Source organism: Xiphophorus hellerii, chromosome 18 (assembly GCF_003331165.1).
Source record: "Xiphophorus hellerii strain 12219 chromosome 18, Xiphophorus_hellerii-4.1, whole genome shotgun sequence".
Taxonomy (NCBI): Eukaryota; Metazoa; Chordata; class Actinopteri; order Cyprinodontiformes; family Poeciliidae; genus Xiphophorus; species Xiphophorus hellerii.
The window spans coordinates 29,775,606-29,790,506 of record NC_045689.1 but is presented as its reverse complement, the minus strand read 5'-3'; the positions used below and the strand labels follow the sequence as shown (position 1 = coordinate 29,790,506).

General features: G+C 41.5%; 1 protein-coding gene and 1 long non-coding RNA gene across 3 annotated transcripts; one reads left to right on the top strand and one right to left on the bottom strand.

Annotated features, from left to right (window-relative positions):
* Window positions 1-989: 989 nt before the first annotated feature.
* On the top strand, window positions 990-11,241 carry dusp14 (dual specificity phosphatase 14). Of its 2 annotated transcripts, XM_032545919.1 has the most exons (3): window positions 990-1,293; window positions 5,027-5,142; window positions 9,732-11,241. In XM_032545919.1, exon 3 carries the CDS (start codon window positions 9,834-9,836, stop codon window positions 10,470-10,472), a length of 639 nt encoding a protein of 212 aa, XP_032401810.1. In that variant the 5' UTR covers window positions 990-1,293; window positions 5,027-5,142; window positions 9,732-9,833; the 3' UTR covers window positions 10,473-11,241. The 2 variants fall into 2 exon arrangements, with proteins under 2 accessions (XP_032401810.1, XP_032401809.1); XM_032545918.1 differs by lacking the exon at window positions 5,027-5,142 and having other exon boundaries at window positions 992-1,293.
* A 652-nt stretch (window positions 11,242-11,893) lies between these two features.
* Window positions 11,894-13,609, bottom strand: LOC116708131 (uncharacterized). Its single transcript, XR_004336611.1, has 2 exons — window positions 13,043-13,609; window positions 11,894-12,838 (listed from the first exon to the last, which is right to left on the bottom strand). It is a non-coding gene; the product is annotated as an uncharacterized LOC116708131 (long non-coding RNA).
* Between the last annotated feature and the right edge of the window lie 1,292 nt (window positions 13,610-14,901).

Below are 14,901 nucleotides of genomic sequence, written 5' to 3'. Positions count from 1 at the left end.
TTCAAGGCAAGCAGGTTCAGTTTTATGTTAATTCAAATCAGTGCAGTTCTATGGTGACTCACATTCATGTCAAAATTCCTGAGGAGCGTATTAAGCAATCACAACAGGGAATATATTAATCGAGAGAGTGCAAAGCCCTGATCGCCGGTATTTCCATTTATTCACAGGCTGATGAACACAGTGAGCGGTAAAACGTGCTCCTTCCATTAATATGCACTCTCAAGAAAATAGGGCTCTCTCTCTCTGTGTTTATTTGGCGTATTTGTCAATTGGGGCGGTAACTCTACTCATGAGTCTGATTGGCCGCAGGACTTGGAGAAGAAAAGAGACAGAGGAGGACGAAGGAGAAAAATATGGTAATGAAAAGCAAAGGAAAAAATCAACAAACTTTCCTTTACTTTATCTTCTCGTCTTCTGCCTTTTTAAGCAAGTTTTGTTGACAAGAAACTTTGATGAATGATAATAACTATGATGAAAATACTTCTGTCAATAGATAAAAATGAGACCAAATGTTAAAAGCCAGATGAAATCTCATGATATTTAATTTTACTGAAAGACAAGACAAGGTGGAAAGTGTAAAAAAGCAACAGAAAACTATTTCAGGGTTTGATTGGCTGACAGTAGAATTTGTTCAGTCAGCCATTATTTACAACTATTAACTACTGTCACCTATAAATGTGAAAAATGGTGGAAAATGGCAATAAACTATAAAATATCACAAATATTTTTTTGCACTTTCAAACAAAATTCTGACATGGAATAAACCCGCTGCTCCACATGTCCTATTCTACTACGTAGAACATTTTGTCCACTAAAATGTACTAACATTTATGAATAAAAGTAAAGATTGTTAGATTTTTCCTAAACTAGCATTTATTTGAAAAATGAGTTAACATGTGTTGTCAAAATCAATGCCCCTTTTAACTGAACTTTCATCTCCTTCCTGCACATTAGAAAAGCGTCGAATCATCGCGGCAGCGTGCTCCTCCTTTTGCTCCGCCCCCTGGGGGGTTGGCACTGATCACCCGTCATACCGGAGGCAGCGCTGCTCCGTACTCTGTCTCCCTCAGACAGCGGACGGGACCTGGCGGATGTACCGATGGCTCCCCTTTCCGCTGACGTTCCCGTGATGTTGGCGTGTGTTTCGGCTTGTTGTCGCCACCTCGCCGGCGGTGAGTCCGGTCAGACCGACTGACGGTGGATGTGAGACACCGGCGATGCGCTCCGGCTCGGCTTCTGGCTTGAGGGGTTGAAGGCGCTTTAAAAACACCTCTATCAGTAGAGAGCCGACTGGTAAGTTGAGTTTCACGACTGATTAGAGCACAATGCCGGCATTATGTTGACCCTAGTTCGGATTCTTTTAACATAAATACACGTATTTTTATTTAAAGTCTTCACTATTACTATTACTGTACTATTTAATATGTTTTATGTCGTATAAATAAAACTGGGGGGAAAAAAGTCATGTACAAGAAACACGACTCTCGTTTCAGTTCGGCTGTTTTTGTGAGTTAGTGTTAATTTCTATTATATTGTATCTTAACTTAGAAGCGCGCGCACACGTCTCGCGTCATTTCCACACGGACGAGCAGCGCGTGCGCAGAGAGGCGCTCCCCATTCACAGCCGAAGCCGTGTGGATTAATAAACGCGGGGATCCATTCAATTTAACGAGTGTGTTCACACGGTGGGGCAGAAACGGTTCAATAAGAATAAACCAGAAGGCGAAACAACTAGGTTTTCTGACTTTTTAAACATTCAGAGGCAATTTGTTTAGAAGTGAAAACTAAGAAACAACCAACAAACACATGAAAATCCCCAAATCTAAATGAGCAAAACACATTTTTATCGCACAACTGTAATGGAATCACTTGAAATGTAGACAAGTTGAAACCAGAGGGCATAAAGGCGGCATGTTCAGACCGGCTGAGTTTTCATGCAATGGACACAAAGAGCACTTTGAGCTTCACCAGACATCATTTTTAACATCAATTAGAGATAATTAACACGTATAATTGAAGATCCGTTTATCCGTTTCTCATGTCCGCTGCAGTGATGGGTGATGCTTTAAACTGCTGTTGAAAGTGTCACTGAATAAAATGTACACCAGGAAATACAAAAGATCTGAAGACAACATATCCACCGTATGGCTGAGATTTGGTTGTCTCTCTTTTCTCTGCTCTTCTTCAGTTTGAGCAACATTCACGATGTCAGGATGTGGCATCATACTGTCTGAAATATTAGTGTGTATGAAAAATGCTGGACACATTTTTTTATAAAGGATTTAAATGAAACCTTTTTTTATGCTGAATATAAAAAGACAAACGTTTTTTCCTCACTGTCCTTAAATCTTAAGTTTGTGTAGAGGACAGTGAAGCGTGTGAGTGGCAGTGTCGTGTTTGGAATGGGCCAAAAATAAGGCACGAGTTATGAGGAACTTGTGAAGTTTGACCTAAATGAAAGGCAATGATAACAATTATTTTAAACAAATGTATGTAAGCTTTGTTTTATAAAAATACAAAATTATTATTCTTACATTTAACAAATGATATTGGAATTCCTAAAGGACTAAAAAAGGCAGAAATAATTTAGTCTGATTTTAATGCCAGACTGTAAAAAAAAAAAGAGAAAAGAATATTAATGTTTATTACGTGTGTAAAGGCGCACTACTAGCCGCACAGCGATGTTTGATCTAAGTAAATACGATTGTAAGTTGTTCAGTTTTTGAATGACCAGTCTTATAAATTATTAGTAGTAAAGCTAACTAGACCAACACAGAGATAACTGCAGTCTGATGCATAACTCAGACAATTCAGTAATTGGCAGAAACCAATTACTGAGTTTCCTTGCGGTCTGACCAGATGATTCAATTTGTCTTTTGCATGCAAATCAGTCAGTCACCAGAAAACTTATACAAAACACAAGTGAAACTCTGAATATTAAATTAATTTATATTTAAGGACAAATGTATATTGATTTTAGAGATAAATCCAAAGTAGAATTTGCCAAAATGAGAAATCAACTCTATGACCACAAACTATGTTCTGTTTTGGACTGCAGAGAGATCTGTAGAGCCATACAGGATGTAATCAAAGGTATAGCAGCAACGGCATCAGCAAAATGTCTGCCTCAACTTTGGATATAATTGCACAAATTTTTCCAGGTTTTGCTTAATGATTAAAAACAAGAATGGACATAACATTTGGCAAACAGGTCAAATGATGTATTACTATTAAACAGTTGCCCAAGTTTTTTTTTTTTTTTCAGTGGCGACTTTAAGAAATGTAGAAAGTGATTCCAGATTTCCAACAGTGTGAGGAACCAAGAGGACACATTCATCTGGAGGAAATGATCTGACCAACTGGATTTGATGCACATCTTGCAGAGTTGCAGAGCTGAAACCTTTAAGGTTGAAAAGTAATAAAAGCAAATAAAGCAGAAATGAAATGGTGCCAAGTGTATAACTCTGCGGAACTCCATGGTTACGTTTGTATTTCTGTGCTGTATTAAAATCCAAAAGGCTGATTTGGACTGCAATATTTGTTAGCTAGTATTCGCTGCATCGTTTCATGCTAATAGAATGCTAGTCTCATGGCATTAAATGCATCTAATCGAGTTCAAAATGCTAAATGCTCAGTGCCCTGATTGGTTTGCTTTAATCAAACTCTGGTTTGTTTACCTACAAGGTCTGGTTCGCTTTGGGGAGATGTGATCAAAAAATCAAAGTCAGGTCCACCTACAAACCTCCGTCTCTGTTCGGTTGAAGTGAACTCTGGCGCGGTTCGACTGCATATGTGAACACCAAGCGGACTGGACACCGCTCCAAAAACAGGAAGTGGACTATAGCGCAGGGCATTCTGGGTAAATGCAACCAAAACAAACGCGCAACTAGAGTCCTAATGGGAGAAATTGCTGGTGGTCTTTTAGCAAAGGTAAAAGAGAAATCCTAGAACTGCTAAAATCTGACAATTTACATTTCACAAAGGAGGAGGTCAGAGGTTTTTATGCCGTTTCATTCAGTGGTTCTTGGTGCAGCGCCCCCACAGGCAGGAAGGAGGAACATGTTTTTATATGGTTTGGGTCGTTTGACACGGTGCGGTGTGAAACCGCAGCAGCTGAAAATGTAACAAACAAATGTTTCACTTTTGGTCTCCAATCCAGCCGAGTCCACAAGATTTCACTTAATATATTTCGCAGCTTTGACATTTCCCAAACAAGGCTAAGGTAAAGAACTCCTCTGTCCTTCTGAGCTTTGCTTCGCTTGAATCTTCAGCGACTCTTCCTCTTCCCGGTTGAGTCGGAGAAACAGTGAGAGGCACAGAGTCGCTCATTCTCTCCTCATGATTACAGAAACGGCAAGACTTCACTCAGCCTGAATAAATGCATTGCTTCCTACTGAGCGACGAGGCTGGCAGCGGCCACCGTTTACCTCACGTTTCGGTGTTTCCACTCGCCTTCGTTTACAGTGGCTCGACGGTTCGGGTCCGATCCGGTGTTGTGGCTGTCTCTGCTTTTTCCGGTGGGTGGGTCGCGTTTCCAGTTTGCGTGAGGAGGGGCGGGGAACCGGACCCCCTGTGGAAACTTATCAGTGTGGGAGCAGCGTGAGGAGATTTGTGATCCGCGACCACCTGTTGACAGATCCTGAGAATACGTCAAATTTTCCTGCTGCCGGAGAGGATTCTGGACGGTGGAGGGGCCCTTCTGCTCGGGTCCCGTTTCCGCCGCTGACCCTCGTCCTGATTGGCGTTGGGCTGCAGTTTCTCCGACGTGCAGTAGAATTTTTTTTCTGTGGCGACAGCTTGTGCATAATTCTTCCCTCCTCCGCTCTGTGCAGCTTCGCTCCGGCTCAGCGTGCGGTATTAATAACTACATGGATGGAGCAAATCTCAGCAAAAGCCCGGCGCTGTGGCGCATCGGCACTTTGAGGAGGGCCCGTCGGGGATTATTTGGTTCCCTTATCGTCTCTATCCCTGCTGATGTTGGGCAAGGCGCCCCGGCAGCCAGTTTTTATCTCGTATTTCGTTGCAGGCTGATGCATCGGCGGTCAGTCGGAGGCGCAGACTCTCTAATTCTGAATTGAACAAGATAAAGCTGTACTCTGCGGCGCTGCATGACCCCTGGAACAGAAAAGGCCAACGAATGAAGTGAGTCGTTAAGACGGAAGTCATCAGCTTCTATGCACCACAAATCTGGAACAAATTGCCAGAAAACTTCAAAACAGCCGAAACACTGAGTTCCCTTAGATAGAGGCTAAAAACCCACCTGATTAAAGTTGCTTTTGAACCACAATAAATCGAACGCTGACCATCTTATTTCATGTGTATCGATGATTTTGGTGATTGACGCTCATCAAAATGTAATGTTTGTTTCTGGTTTTCTCAATTGTTGACCGTATTGTTTTTTTTATGACTTTGTATTTTGTGTTTTTATGATTTGAAGCACTTTGAACTTTGTTCCTGAACTATGCTATACAAGTAAACTTGATTGATTAGTAGAATATGCTTAGCTACGTCTCTCACCTCTGAAGCCCAACGGTCGGCACGCGGTTCTGACCTGAGAGAAGCCTCCTCCTCAAACCCGACCTTCTTCAAATCAAACAAAATTGATGTCAAACGTTTGTTTTTCAAGCTGTTAATAAAAGTTTCCTGAGGTCATAGAAGGTCAACCAGCCCCTCCAACATTTGTTAAATCAAAGCGATTTTGTGTCCCATCAACTGTGCTGCGTTTGTGCTACTAAAATCTTCCTGCACAAACGTAGAATAAACATTTAACACCAGTTTTGTTTGATTCGGGTAATGGTTGGGCCAGTTGAACTTTTGACCTTGTAAACTTTCATTAAGTTTAAAAGGTCACAAAGAAAAATTAAACATGTTAAATTGTTAGTACGGCAATATTATGTACATCTTTTTAGCTTTACATCAGGGTATGATGTTATTCTCTCATCAAAAATATACCTGGAGTGTTGCTTCCATTCTTTCATGCATGTTTTAGAAATCCTTTAATCTCCATGGCAACCATTCAGCTGGCTGTAACTCCTCGAAGCTGCAGTTTCCAAGCTTCCGAGCTTCTCCCCCGCAACGTTCCCTCCCAGCTCCTCCAGACTAGCCAGCAGCAATTAGCAAACATCTGGTGGACCGGAGCATCTGCTGAGCTCATTATAGGAGCTAATTCTCAGTGCAACGCTGATAAAAACATTATTAAATATGTTTCTATATGTTATATAGAGGAGCCATGTTGTGATGACTTCCTGAAGGTGGAGTTTCAGAAAGAGCAGGAGCTTTTAAAGAGACAGAAGCCCAATTTCAAGGTGTTAAATTACAAAGTCAAATCTCTTTTATCATATTTGATACGTACAGCGTTTTTTGTAACAACCAAGGGTAACATAGTTATTTAATGTGCTTGGAAAACATAGTAAAAATGTGAATTTATCTATACTGAAAATATCAAATTAAATCTACCAGTAAAATGTTCCACCGATGGTTTGATTATGCCTCGAGCGGCTCTGAAATGAACAGTGTGTCTGTTCCTAGGGTGGCCCGTAAAACTGTTGATTACTTGATATTGGGTGTTCATGTTGCTCTTTCTAAATAACAGATTTGTGATGGTGCCTGTCTTGTCCATCTTACTTCTTCGGATTGAATCTGAGCATTATTTTCTTTTTATCAGCTTATGATTTAAACAAAGTTAATAGAAAAAAAAAAAACAACAAAAAAACAATTCTTAATCATCTAAACAAGGTATGCACATGCAAAACAGCATTGAAATGAAGTGGATTCCCACATAAAGTTTCAAGATCGTATAGTTTCTGTGTGCTGCCTTTGCTGCTGGTCTGCTTTACTGTTAGAAACTCTGGTTTTGTTGCCTCGTCACTAGTTTCTGTCGACGGCCGTGAATCTTCCTGCAGGGCAGCTCTCTGAAAAGCCCTGACTGGACACCGGGTGCTGGCTGCCTGAGCAAACCTTATTCTGTTACTTTAGCTGCTTTTCCTCCTGAAAACAAACACAGACCGTGCTGAGATGGCAAAGGTGTGATCAGTTCAAGTTTATTTATTTATTTATTTCGCTCCTAGAAGGTGAAGAGGAAGCAACACAGGTTTAGCCTTCAGGGAGATGATGGCTGTTATCACTTTTCTGTTTTAGTTCAAGTGCATGAAAAAGTCCTCAAATGACATTTTTGGAAAAAGAAGCATAATCTATCTGCTAACCACAGGCTCTGCCAGGACTCTGTAAGTAGCTGATTGATTTATTTATTTTCTAATTCAAAATAACAGCCGATAAAGAAAACTGAGTCAAAACAAAAACTTTATTAAAAAAGAAATCTGTGGCTGATTTCTGGTCACCAACTTGATGAAGCTCTGGCCTGCCGGTGTTCTGATATTAGCCGACTCCGATGTGTTTCTCTGTTTAAAAGGTGCTTATGTTCAGTTTATTATCCTGACTGGTGTGACCAGACATCTTGTTGATCAAGAAATAAAAAAATGTCAAGAATTTGGTGAAGAAAGTTTAAGAAAATGATTAAAAACAGAAGTGACTTCCAAGAGGCAATAGAGGCTAAAGTTCAACCTGCAGCTTTTAAGTCTCAGCTAATAAGTTTTAATACAGAAGGAATTTTCCATCGATTACATATTTATTAAAACGAGAAATGCGCCGATCCCATATTAACATCTGTATCAATCCAGATGTTGAAACAAATTCTAGATCTGGAATCAGTAACAATCTGGCCGATACGTAAGGGCAGATCTACACCGTCTAGTTCTATGCTTTGTGCTTTATTATTTATTTTACATTATATTTAGAATTCCTAATTGCTCTTTTTGAACCATCTGGAAGACTGTTTCTTGCAGTTGATTTTTTTTTTTTACACGTTTGACCAAAATAGTCGACTTATTGTTTCTGTTTCTTATTTATTTCCCATTTTTATGTTTTACTCCTAACTGCACCAATTGAACAAACTAAAGTTTTGTTGTTTTTACATGTTTGTAAAAGATTGTGAAGCTGCTGGTGTATTTCAGTGTTCTGTGCAGAGTAATAATATTAACATGTAATTCAGTACATTTATATCTGTGGTTAGAAAAAATAAACGTGTTTAGTCAATTCAGCTGTTTCTCTGTATCGACCGACACAAAGTCTCAAATATCGGTATTGGAAGTGAAAAAAGTGGATGGGTGCTTCGCTAGTAGTTAAAACTGTTGCTTGGCCATGTTAGTAGCTGCCACTTTTAGAGAAAATAAATTACAAATAGTGCCAACTTTTGCTCTAAAGACCTAAGAATAGAAAACATACATTGACATCAGCAGCCGCCATGACGACCAGGCGTAATTTGTACGCAGGAGCCACGGATGGATGAACATGAGATGAGCTGAGGCTCCTCCAGTCAGGAGGCGCCGCTCGGCCTGCGGCTCCGAGGCCGTTCCACCTGAATGCTGAGAGAGCAGAGACCGGCCGGTCCTCCAGTCCCACACATGAACACCAAGCATCCATGAAAACCTTTTGAAAATATATTTGTATGGTTTTATTGGTCGGTCTCACGGCAGCCTCTGTTTGATTTGATCTGTGCAGGAACTCTCGGGTTTTACAGACAATGTTTCCAGGAGGATTCGTTTGCAGCACAGTGCTCTTAAACATGGAGGTCTTTCTCTTTGTTTTGTGGCAAAGAAAAATAACTCTTTTCTTGCCAACTGTTGCAGTTTTGCAGGTCCTTGTTTCTTTATATATTTACGTTTCCACAAATAGAAATATTCAGTAACTCTTAAGTACTTCATAGGGAAATAAAAAACAGGTAAAAAGTAGTACATAAAACAAAAACGGTACATAATGTATTGAAAATATTATATAAAAAATAACATATTTGACTATATTTTCAGTTGCCTCTGATGTTTTATACATGAACCTATACCGACACTTTTGATAATGTAAACTCGTGAAAATAGTTAAATTTTCACTAGTTTAGTGAAACTAAACTATTTTCATGAAAGTAGTAAAATCAGTCTAGTTTTACTAGAAACAAAATTAGTTTCAAATGAAACTATTTGACAAATAAAGTTATTATGGCAAAGTGTTTTAGGATGACAGTACAGGAACCACACCCACCTGTAAATAGCATTCATGAATACTTGAGACCCCCTCTAAAAATACTTCCATACTTTTAATAGTTCAAACACCAACTATACTTTAACGTGTTAATACACGTAGAGGAAAACGTTTTGGCACTACTGCAGAAGCTAGCATCTACAGTCTTCTCTCTGTGCTTCAGCCAATTAGAGCCAAGGGGAAAAAATGGCGTTATTGGTTGGGCGTCTCTGCGACTGCTAGTCAGTGGCGTCCAGCAGCATTGTGCCTCAGTATTTCAGCTTCAACTGCACACTGACTTAGTGCTAAACTTTTATTTTTTTGACAGTTCTTGCCTATTCTCTTCCTGATGTGCTTTATTTGTGTTTAACCTTCTGATGTTTAAGAGCGGAATGGGAAATTCTGTCTCATAATTCTGATACTAAGCAAAAAGAAATAATTTTGGTTATCTTAATGGACTTAAAACAGATGAAGTTTAGTCTGATTAAAGGTCAAACTGTGTGAAAAAAGGTTGTCGTCTTATGAGGACTGTAAACATCCAGTTTCAGTTGTATTATGGACAGATTTGGTGACATAAATTTTTGTTTTCAGGGCCTGAGTCTAGAATGAAACAGAAAAATATTTAGTCTTGAAGAATAGTAAAATAGAGTTTTTGTGTGTTGCAGGAGCTGTCTGGTGGGTCCCTCACTGCTATGATCCTGAGAACCTGAAGTTTTTGCCTTCTTGAGAGCTTTTCCATCCCGTCCTGAATCTCGCCCGGTTCCTCGATGGGTTCCCGCAGCCAGAGCTTCTTCCACAACCACCATCACCACCACCACCATCGCAGCTCCATGGTGCCCGCCACCGTGCCAAGGCTGCTGCCGGAGAGCGGGAGTCTGCTGGGGGGCATCGCCCAAATCACCCCAAACCTCTTCCTCAGTAGAGGCAACGTGGCGTCCAACCGCAGCCTGTTGCTGTCTAAGGGCATCACCTGCGTGGTCAACGCCACCATCGAGTTGCCCAACTTCAACTGGCCGCATATGGAGTACGTGAAGGTCCCCCTGGCAGACATGCCCCACTCCCCCATCTCCTTGTACTTCGACAGCGTGGCCGACAAGATCCACAGCGTGGGGCGCAAACGAGGGGCGGTGCTGGTGCACTGTGCAGCCGGGGTGAGCCGCTCGGCCTCGCTGTGCCTGGCGTACCTCATGAAGTACCACCGCGTGTCTTTGGCCGAGGCCCACGCTTGGGTCAAGGCCCGCCGTCCCATCATCAGGCCCAACGGCGGCTTCTGGCGCCAGCTGATTGAATACGAGAGGAAGCTGTTCGGCAGGAACTCTGTTAAGATGGTGCAGACACCCTACGGGATCATACCCGATGTTTACGAGAGGGACCGTAGGACCCTCGCTCCTTACTGGGGCCTGTGAGCGTCTGCGCTGGCTATCCATCCACAGTGAGGGATAAAGGTGGAAAGCGAACCTCTTTTTTTTGTCCTACCTGAGCTGCAGGGGTAGGCCTGTTCTCGTCAGGTGAAGTGAGATGTGTGAGTGTAGATGTTTCTGAAGCATATTTACTGAAAAAGAACAGAGGAAATTTGATGGTGCTGCAGTCTAGTCTTTGAGTTGGGAGCAAAGCGACTGAAAGCCCAGAATCCGTTGTACCAGATGATCGTCGGGTAACATGGATGTTCTGGACTGAACGCCCAGAGCTCAGAGTGGTCAGATGGTACTGTGGTGTGTTTCCCGGTGTGTTTTCCCACTTCCAGAGGAGACGAGCACTCTGAGGGCGGGGGGTGCTCGAGCCTCTGCAGTGCCGACAGTGATGTCCCTTTCCTGACGTGGTGTCATGTGGTGATATTGTGTCAGTTTCCCAGTAATATTTAATGTGAAGGGCAGCAGCATGCTCTGAATTCATGGTAGCATTAAAGAAAAGTGTTCAGAAAAATAACACAATGTATCGCAATGTGCTGATAGTGGGGAGGGCAGGGAGGCTTACGGAGCACTTTACTCAAACATTCAAAGATGTTACATCTAGCTTTTTACAAAGGAGAAATTTGAAAACACGTAAGCTAGAAATGAAGGTTTAGTGAAAGCTCCTGTGTAACACAGGGTTGACTGTTCCGTCCTGTGACCACACTATGTTATTGTAGTGCTACTTGATGCTCTAATAAAAATAATATCTGCTGCTTTACATGGACCGGTAGCTTTGTGGTGAATATTTCTATCCAAAACTGTCACATACATCTGTTTTTCGACTTTGTGCAACATGTCCTCAACATGTTTTTGTCATCAGCCACTGGAATTTCAAGATGTCCATTTTTTTCAAAATGGCTGTCGTTTTTGAGTCTTTTACGCTTATCAAAAGTGTTACTCATGTCTATTAATTGGATGAAGTTTAAGCCATATCATTTCAGCTCTGGTCAACCTATTCATACAACTTTAAAGTAACGACATGTAGCAAAATCAGAAACTGAGGACTTTGCTCTTTGCGAGTTTCACACCAGACAAAAGAGAAGAAGATGCGACACAAACTGATGGCTAGCATTAGCATAACAGTTTGGTGTTAACGGAGCTGGGGTTTTAGTTTAGCCAATTGTATTGAGTGAATGTAAATTTTACTGCGTCTCATTTGGACTCATTCTCAAAGTTATGCATCACTTGAACAAATTTTCGACTATGCTATAATATTTGTCATTTTGGAAGTCATGCTATACGCTGCGTCATTTGGGTGACATCGTTCAATACTATCTTTTGTGTTTGGCCATTTTCAAAGTCAATGTCTCCTTTTAGTGTGACGTTGAAAATGAGCTAAAGTGTAACATTTCATTAATTTTTTTTATTTGAATTAAATTTTTTTATTTACTCTTATTTCATTTTTTTGGATTTGGATGTGTGAATGCTTATTTGTACAAAATATTATCGAAAAGGACGTGTTGCAAAGAATATTATCTGAGATGGGCTCTCATGTTGAAATAAATCTACATTAGGAGGAAACTTTAACCTGCGCTGAATTGGAAATATTTTAGAAAAATACACTGAATTACAAGGTTTTACAGAGCATTATAATTACATTATTTTAATAATAATGGGTCGCTGTGTAAAGTGGACCAGTCTGAGACATGAAGCTCAAGGGCTGAAAATGAGTCCCATTCTGCTCACAATAGTGTAAAATTCAGTGGTTGGTTTGCATGCTGTTTTCTTGCTAGAACAAGATATTTTCCTCCTATCTGGAGCAAAACGTATGAGAATTATTGGCGTACCAAACAGAACCCGTCTCATCGCTTTTGACAATTTGTTCTGTAACTAGTTGAAATCAATAACACTGATTGGTGTGAAGGCATTTCTTCTGAATCACGTTTCATTCGTGGGCAAAACTACGGCCTCATAATGTAATCCCAAAGCATGTAATGTCTCATCGTCGTTCTATTAAAACGGCAAAGCAGAGGTCATGTCCTGCCAAGGAAACACGCCGTGCGACGAGCGGTGAAATATGAGCTGGCTCTCGCTGCTGCTAAATGCATTCACAAGTTCATATGTTAAAGTACAAATACTGCGACCTTCAACGTTTTGAACAATGCGAAGCAACATCAGCTGGGACGGGGATGCTGGTCAGGGTGGGTGGAAAAACCGTGATGGATTTGAGATCGGGGGCGGGGCTTCACCTTCCTGCACGACAACAATGTGAACCATCCAGAGCGACAAAGGTCAAAACAGAGTCATGGGTTGGAATGGTCCAGTCAAAGTCCAGACCGTAATCCAATAAATAATATGTTTTAATAAACAAGGAATATGACCTCAATTTTTTTTTTCCCATTTTTTTCTCCGAAGAGTTTTTGCGGCACTAGTGGCTCGTATTTTTTTGACAGTACGCAGACAGGAAGGAGGGTGAAGACATGCAGCAAAGGTCGTCGGGACCGGGAGTCGAACCCGCGACGTCGACTAAGGCCTCCAAATGTGGGGCGTGCTAACCCCCTGCGCCACCACAGCACACCCCAGACCTCAATTTCAAGAGGACAGACAGACACTTTATTAAACCCAGGTGGGAAATTATTTTGCTACAACAGGAAAATAGATAAAGATGATTTTTAAATTGCATAAATGTATAGAGGAAATAAAATAGAGGACAAGAGACTTGAAAACCGATCTGCACAGACTGCTCACTGAGTTTGAACTATTCATTAAAATATGGGAACACATTTCACTGTTTGGATGTACAAGGCTGGTAGAAACAGACCACATCACTGCTACTGTAATTCCAGTAAAAACATATTTCTATAATGTATAATTTTCCTTTTACTTCACAATTATACACTACTTTAAGTCTGCATAAAACTTCTTGAAATTTGCGGTTGTATTGTGGCAAAGTATGTGAAGGTTCCAGGGGTTTGAATATGAATGAATAGCACTGTAAAACTGAGGAATGCTGCAAATATTTTCTTGGTGAGTGAAACCCTTGAAGTGATTAAACCACTGAACCAGTAAGAGTAGATATTAGCATTAAATAATAGGGGCAGTATTGATTGTGCCTTTTTATAGTATAACCAAGTAACGAATCAGTTATATAAAAAAAATACTGTATATCAGGGCGTGCCGTGGTGGCGTAGGGCGTAGCGCGACCCGTATTTGGAGGCCTTGAGTCCTCGACGTGGCCGTCGCGGGTTCGACTCCCGGACCCGACGACATTTGCCGCATGTCTTCCCCCCTCTCCTTCCCCGTTTCCTGTCAGCCTACTATCACTTAAGGGACACTAGAGCCCACAAAAAAGACCCCCTGGAGGGGTAAAAAAAAAAAATACTGTATATCTCAAACATGACACTTCATAATTTAGTGCCTTGAAATTGGGCTTCTGTCTCTTTAAGAGGCTCCTACAAAGCACATCATCACAACAATGTTCCTTCATGATGCTGTTGTTCTTACCACTGTCGGACTGAGAAGCAGTTCGTGTGATGAGCTCAGTGGATGCGCAGTTCCACCAGATGCTAATTGCTGCTGCTAGTCTGAAGGAGCTGAGTGGGGGAGGAGCGCCCTGTGAGGAAGACGCTTCGCTGGAGACTGCAGCTCCGAGGAGGAGCCTCGTGGAAATAGGCGGAGCTTTGTGACAACAAGCGTTTAGGCATGCCCGAATGGTTGCCACGGGAGATTCAAGGACGTATCAAACATGCATGAAAGAATCAATGCAACACTCTTGGTATGTTCTTAATAAGGGAAAAACATTACATGATGTAATGATATGATGTCACAAAAGTCAGTTTTACATAAAAAGCTTTCACTGTGTTTGAACATAAAACTGTACTTCTGATTCATATTTGAATTATCCTTTATCTGAAAGCAGACTACGCTTTTGCTGTCCAAACTCTGCTTGGAGGCGTCTCTGAGAGGTTTCCACATGAACAGATTGCAGTTATTTCCCTCTCCAAGTGCCTCTCGATGCTCGAGCCGCGCAGACGTTTCCCTCCCCATCTTCATATGTCAAAGAAGCGTTCTGCCATTCATTTTCATTTGCTGCGGTTAGAGAGCAGCTGGTGTAAATTGATGAACGCCATTCGTCTTGTGCCCACACTTCTGAGAGACCCCCTGAAGTTGGTCTCCGCACTGAATTCCATCGTCCACTGAGACGACGACCGTCTGATGGCGTCCACAGAGATTGGTCCGAGGGATGGGTCCAAATTATACGTGTTCTTTGATTGCTCTTCCAACACAAATATGCATCCCTCCCCAAGCTCTTGCCCCTTCCACTGCTTCTGATGTAAGCGCAGGCGGGCGCCGCGAGTAAACACATCTTTTAACCGGAAGATGAAATATTATCTTCTATCATTCAAGCAGCAAAAAGAACCATTTGTGGGATCCTGAGTGCCGG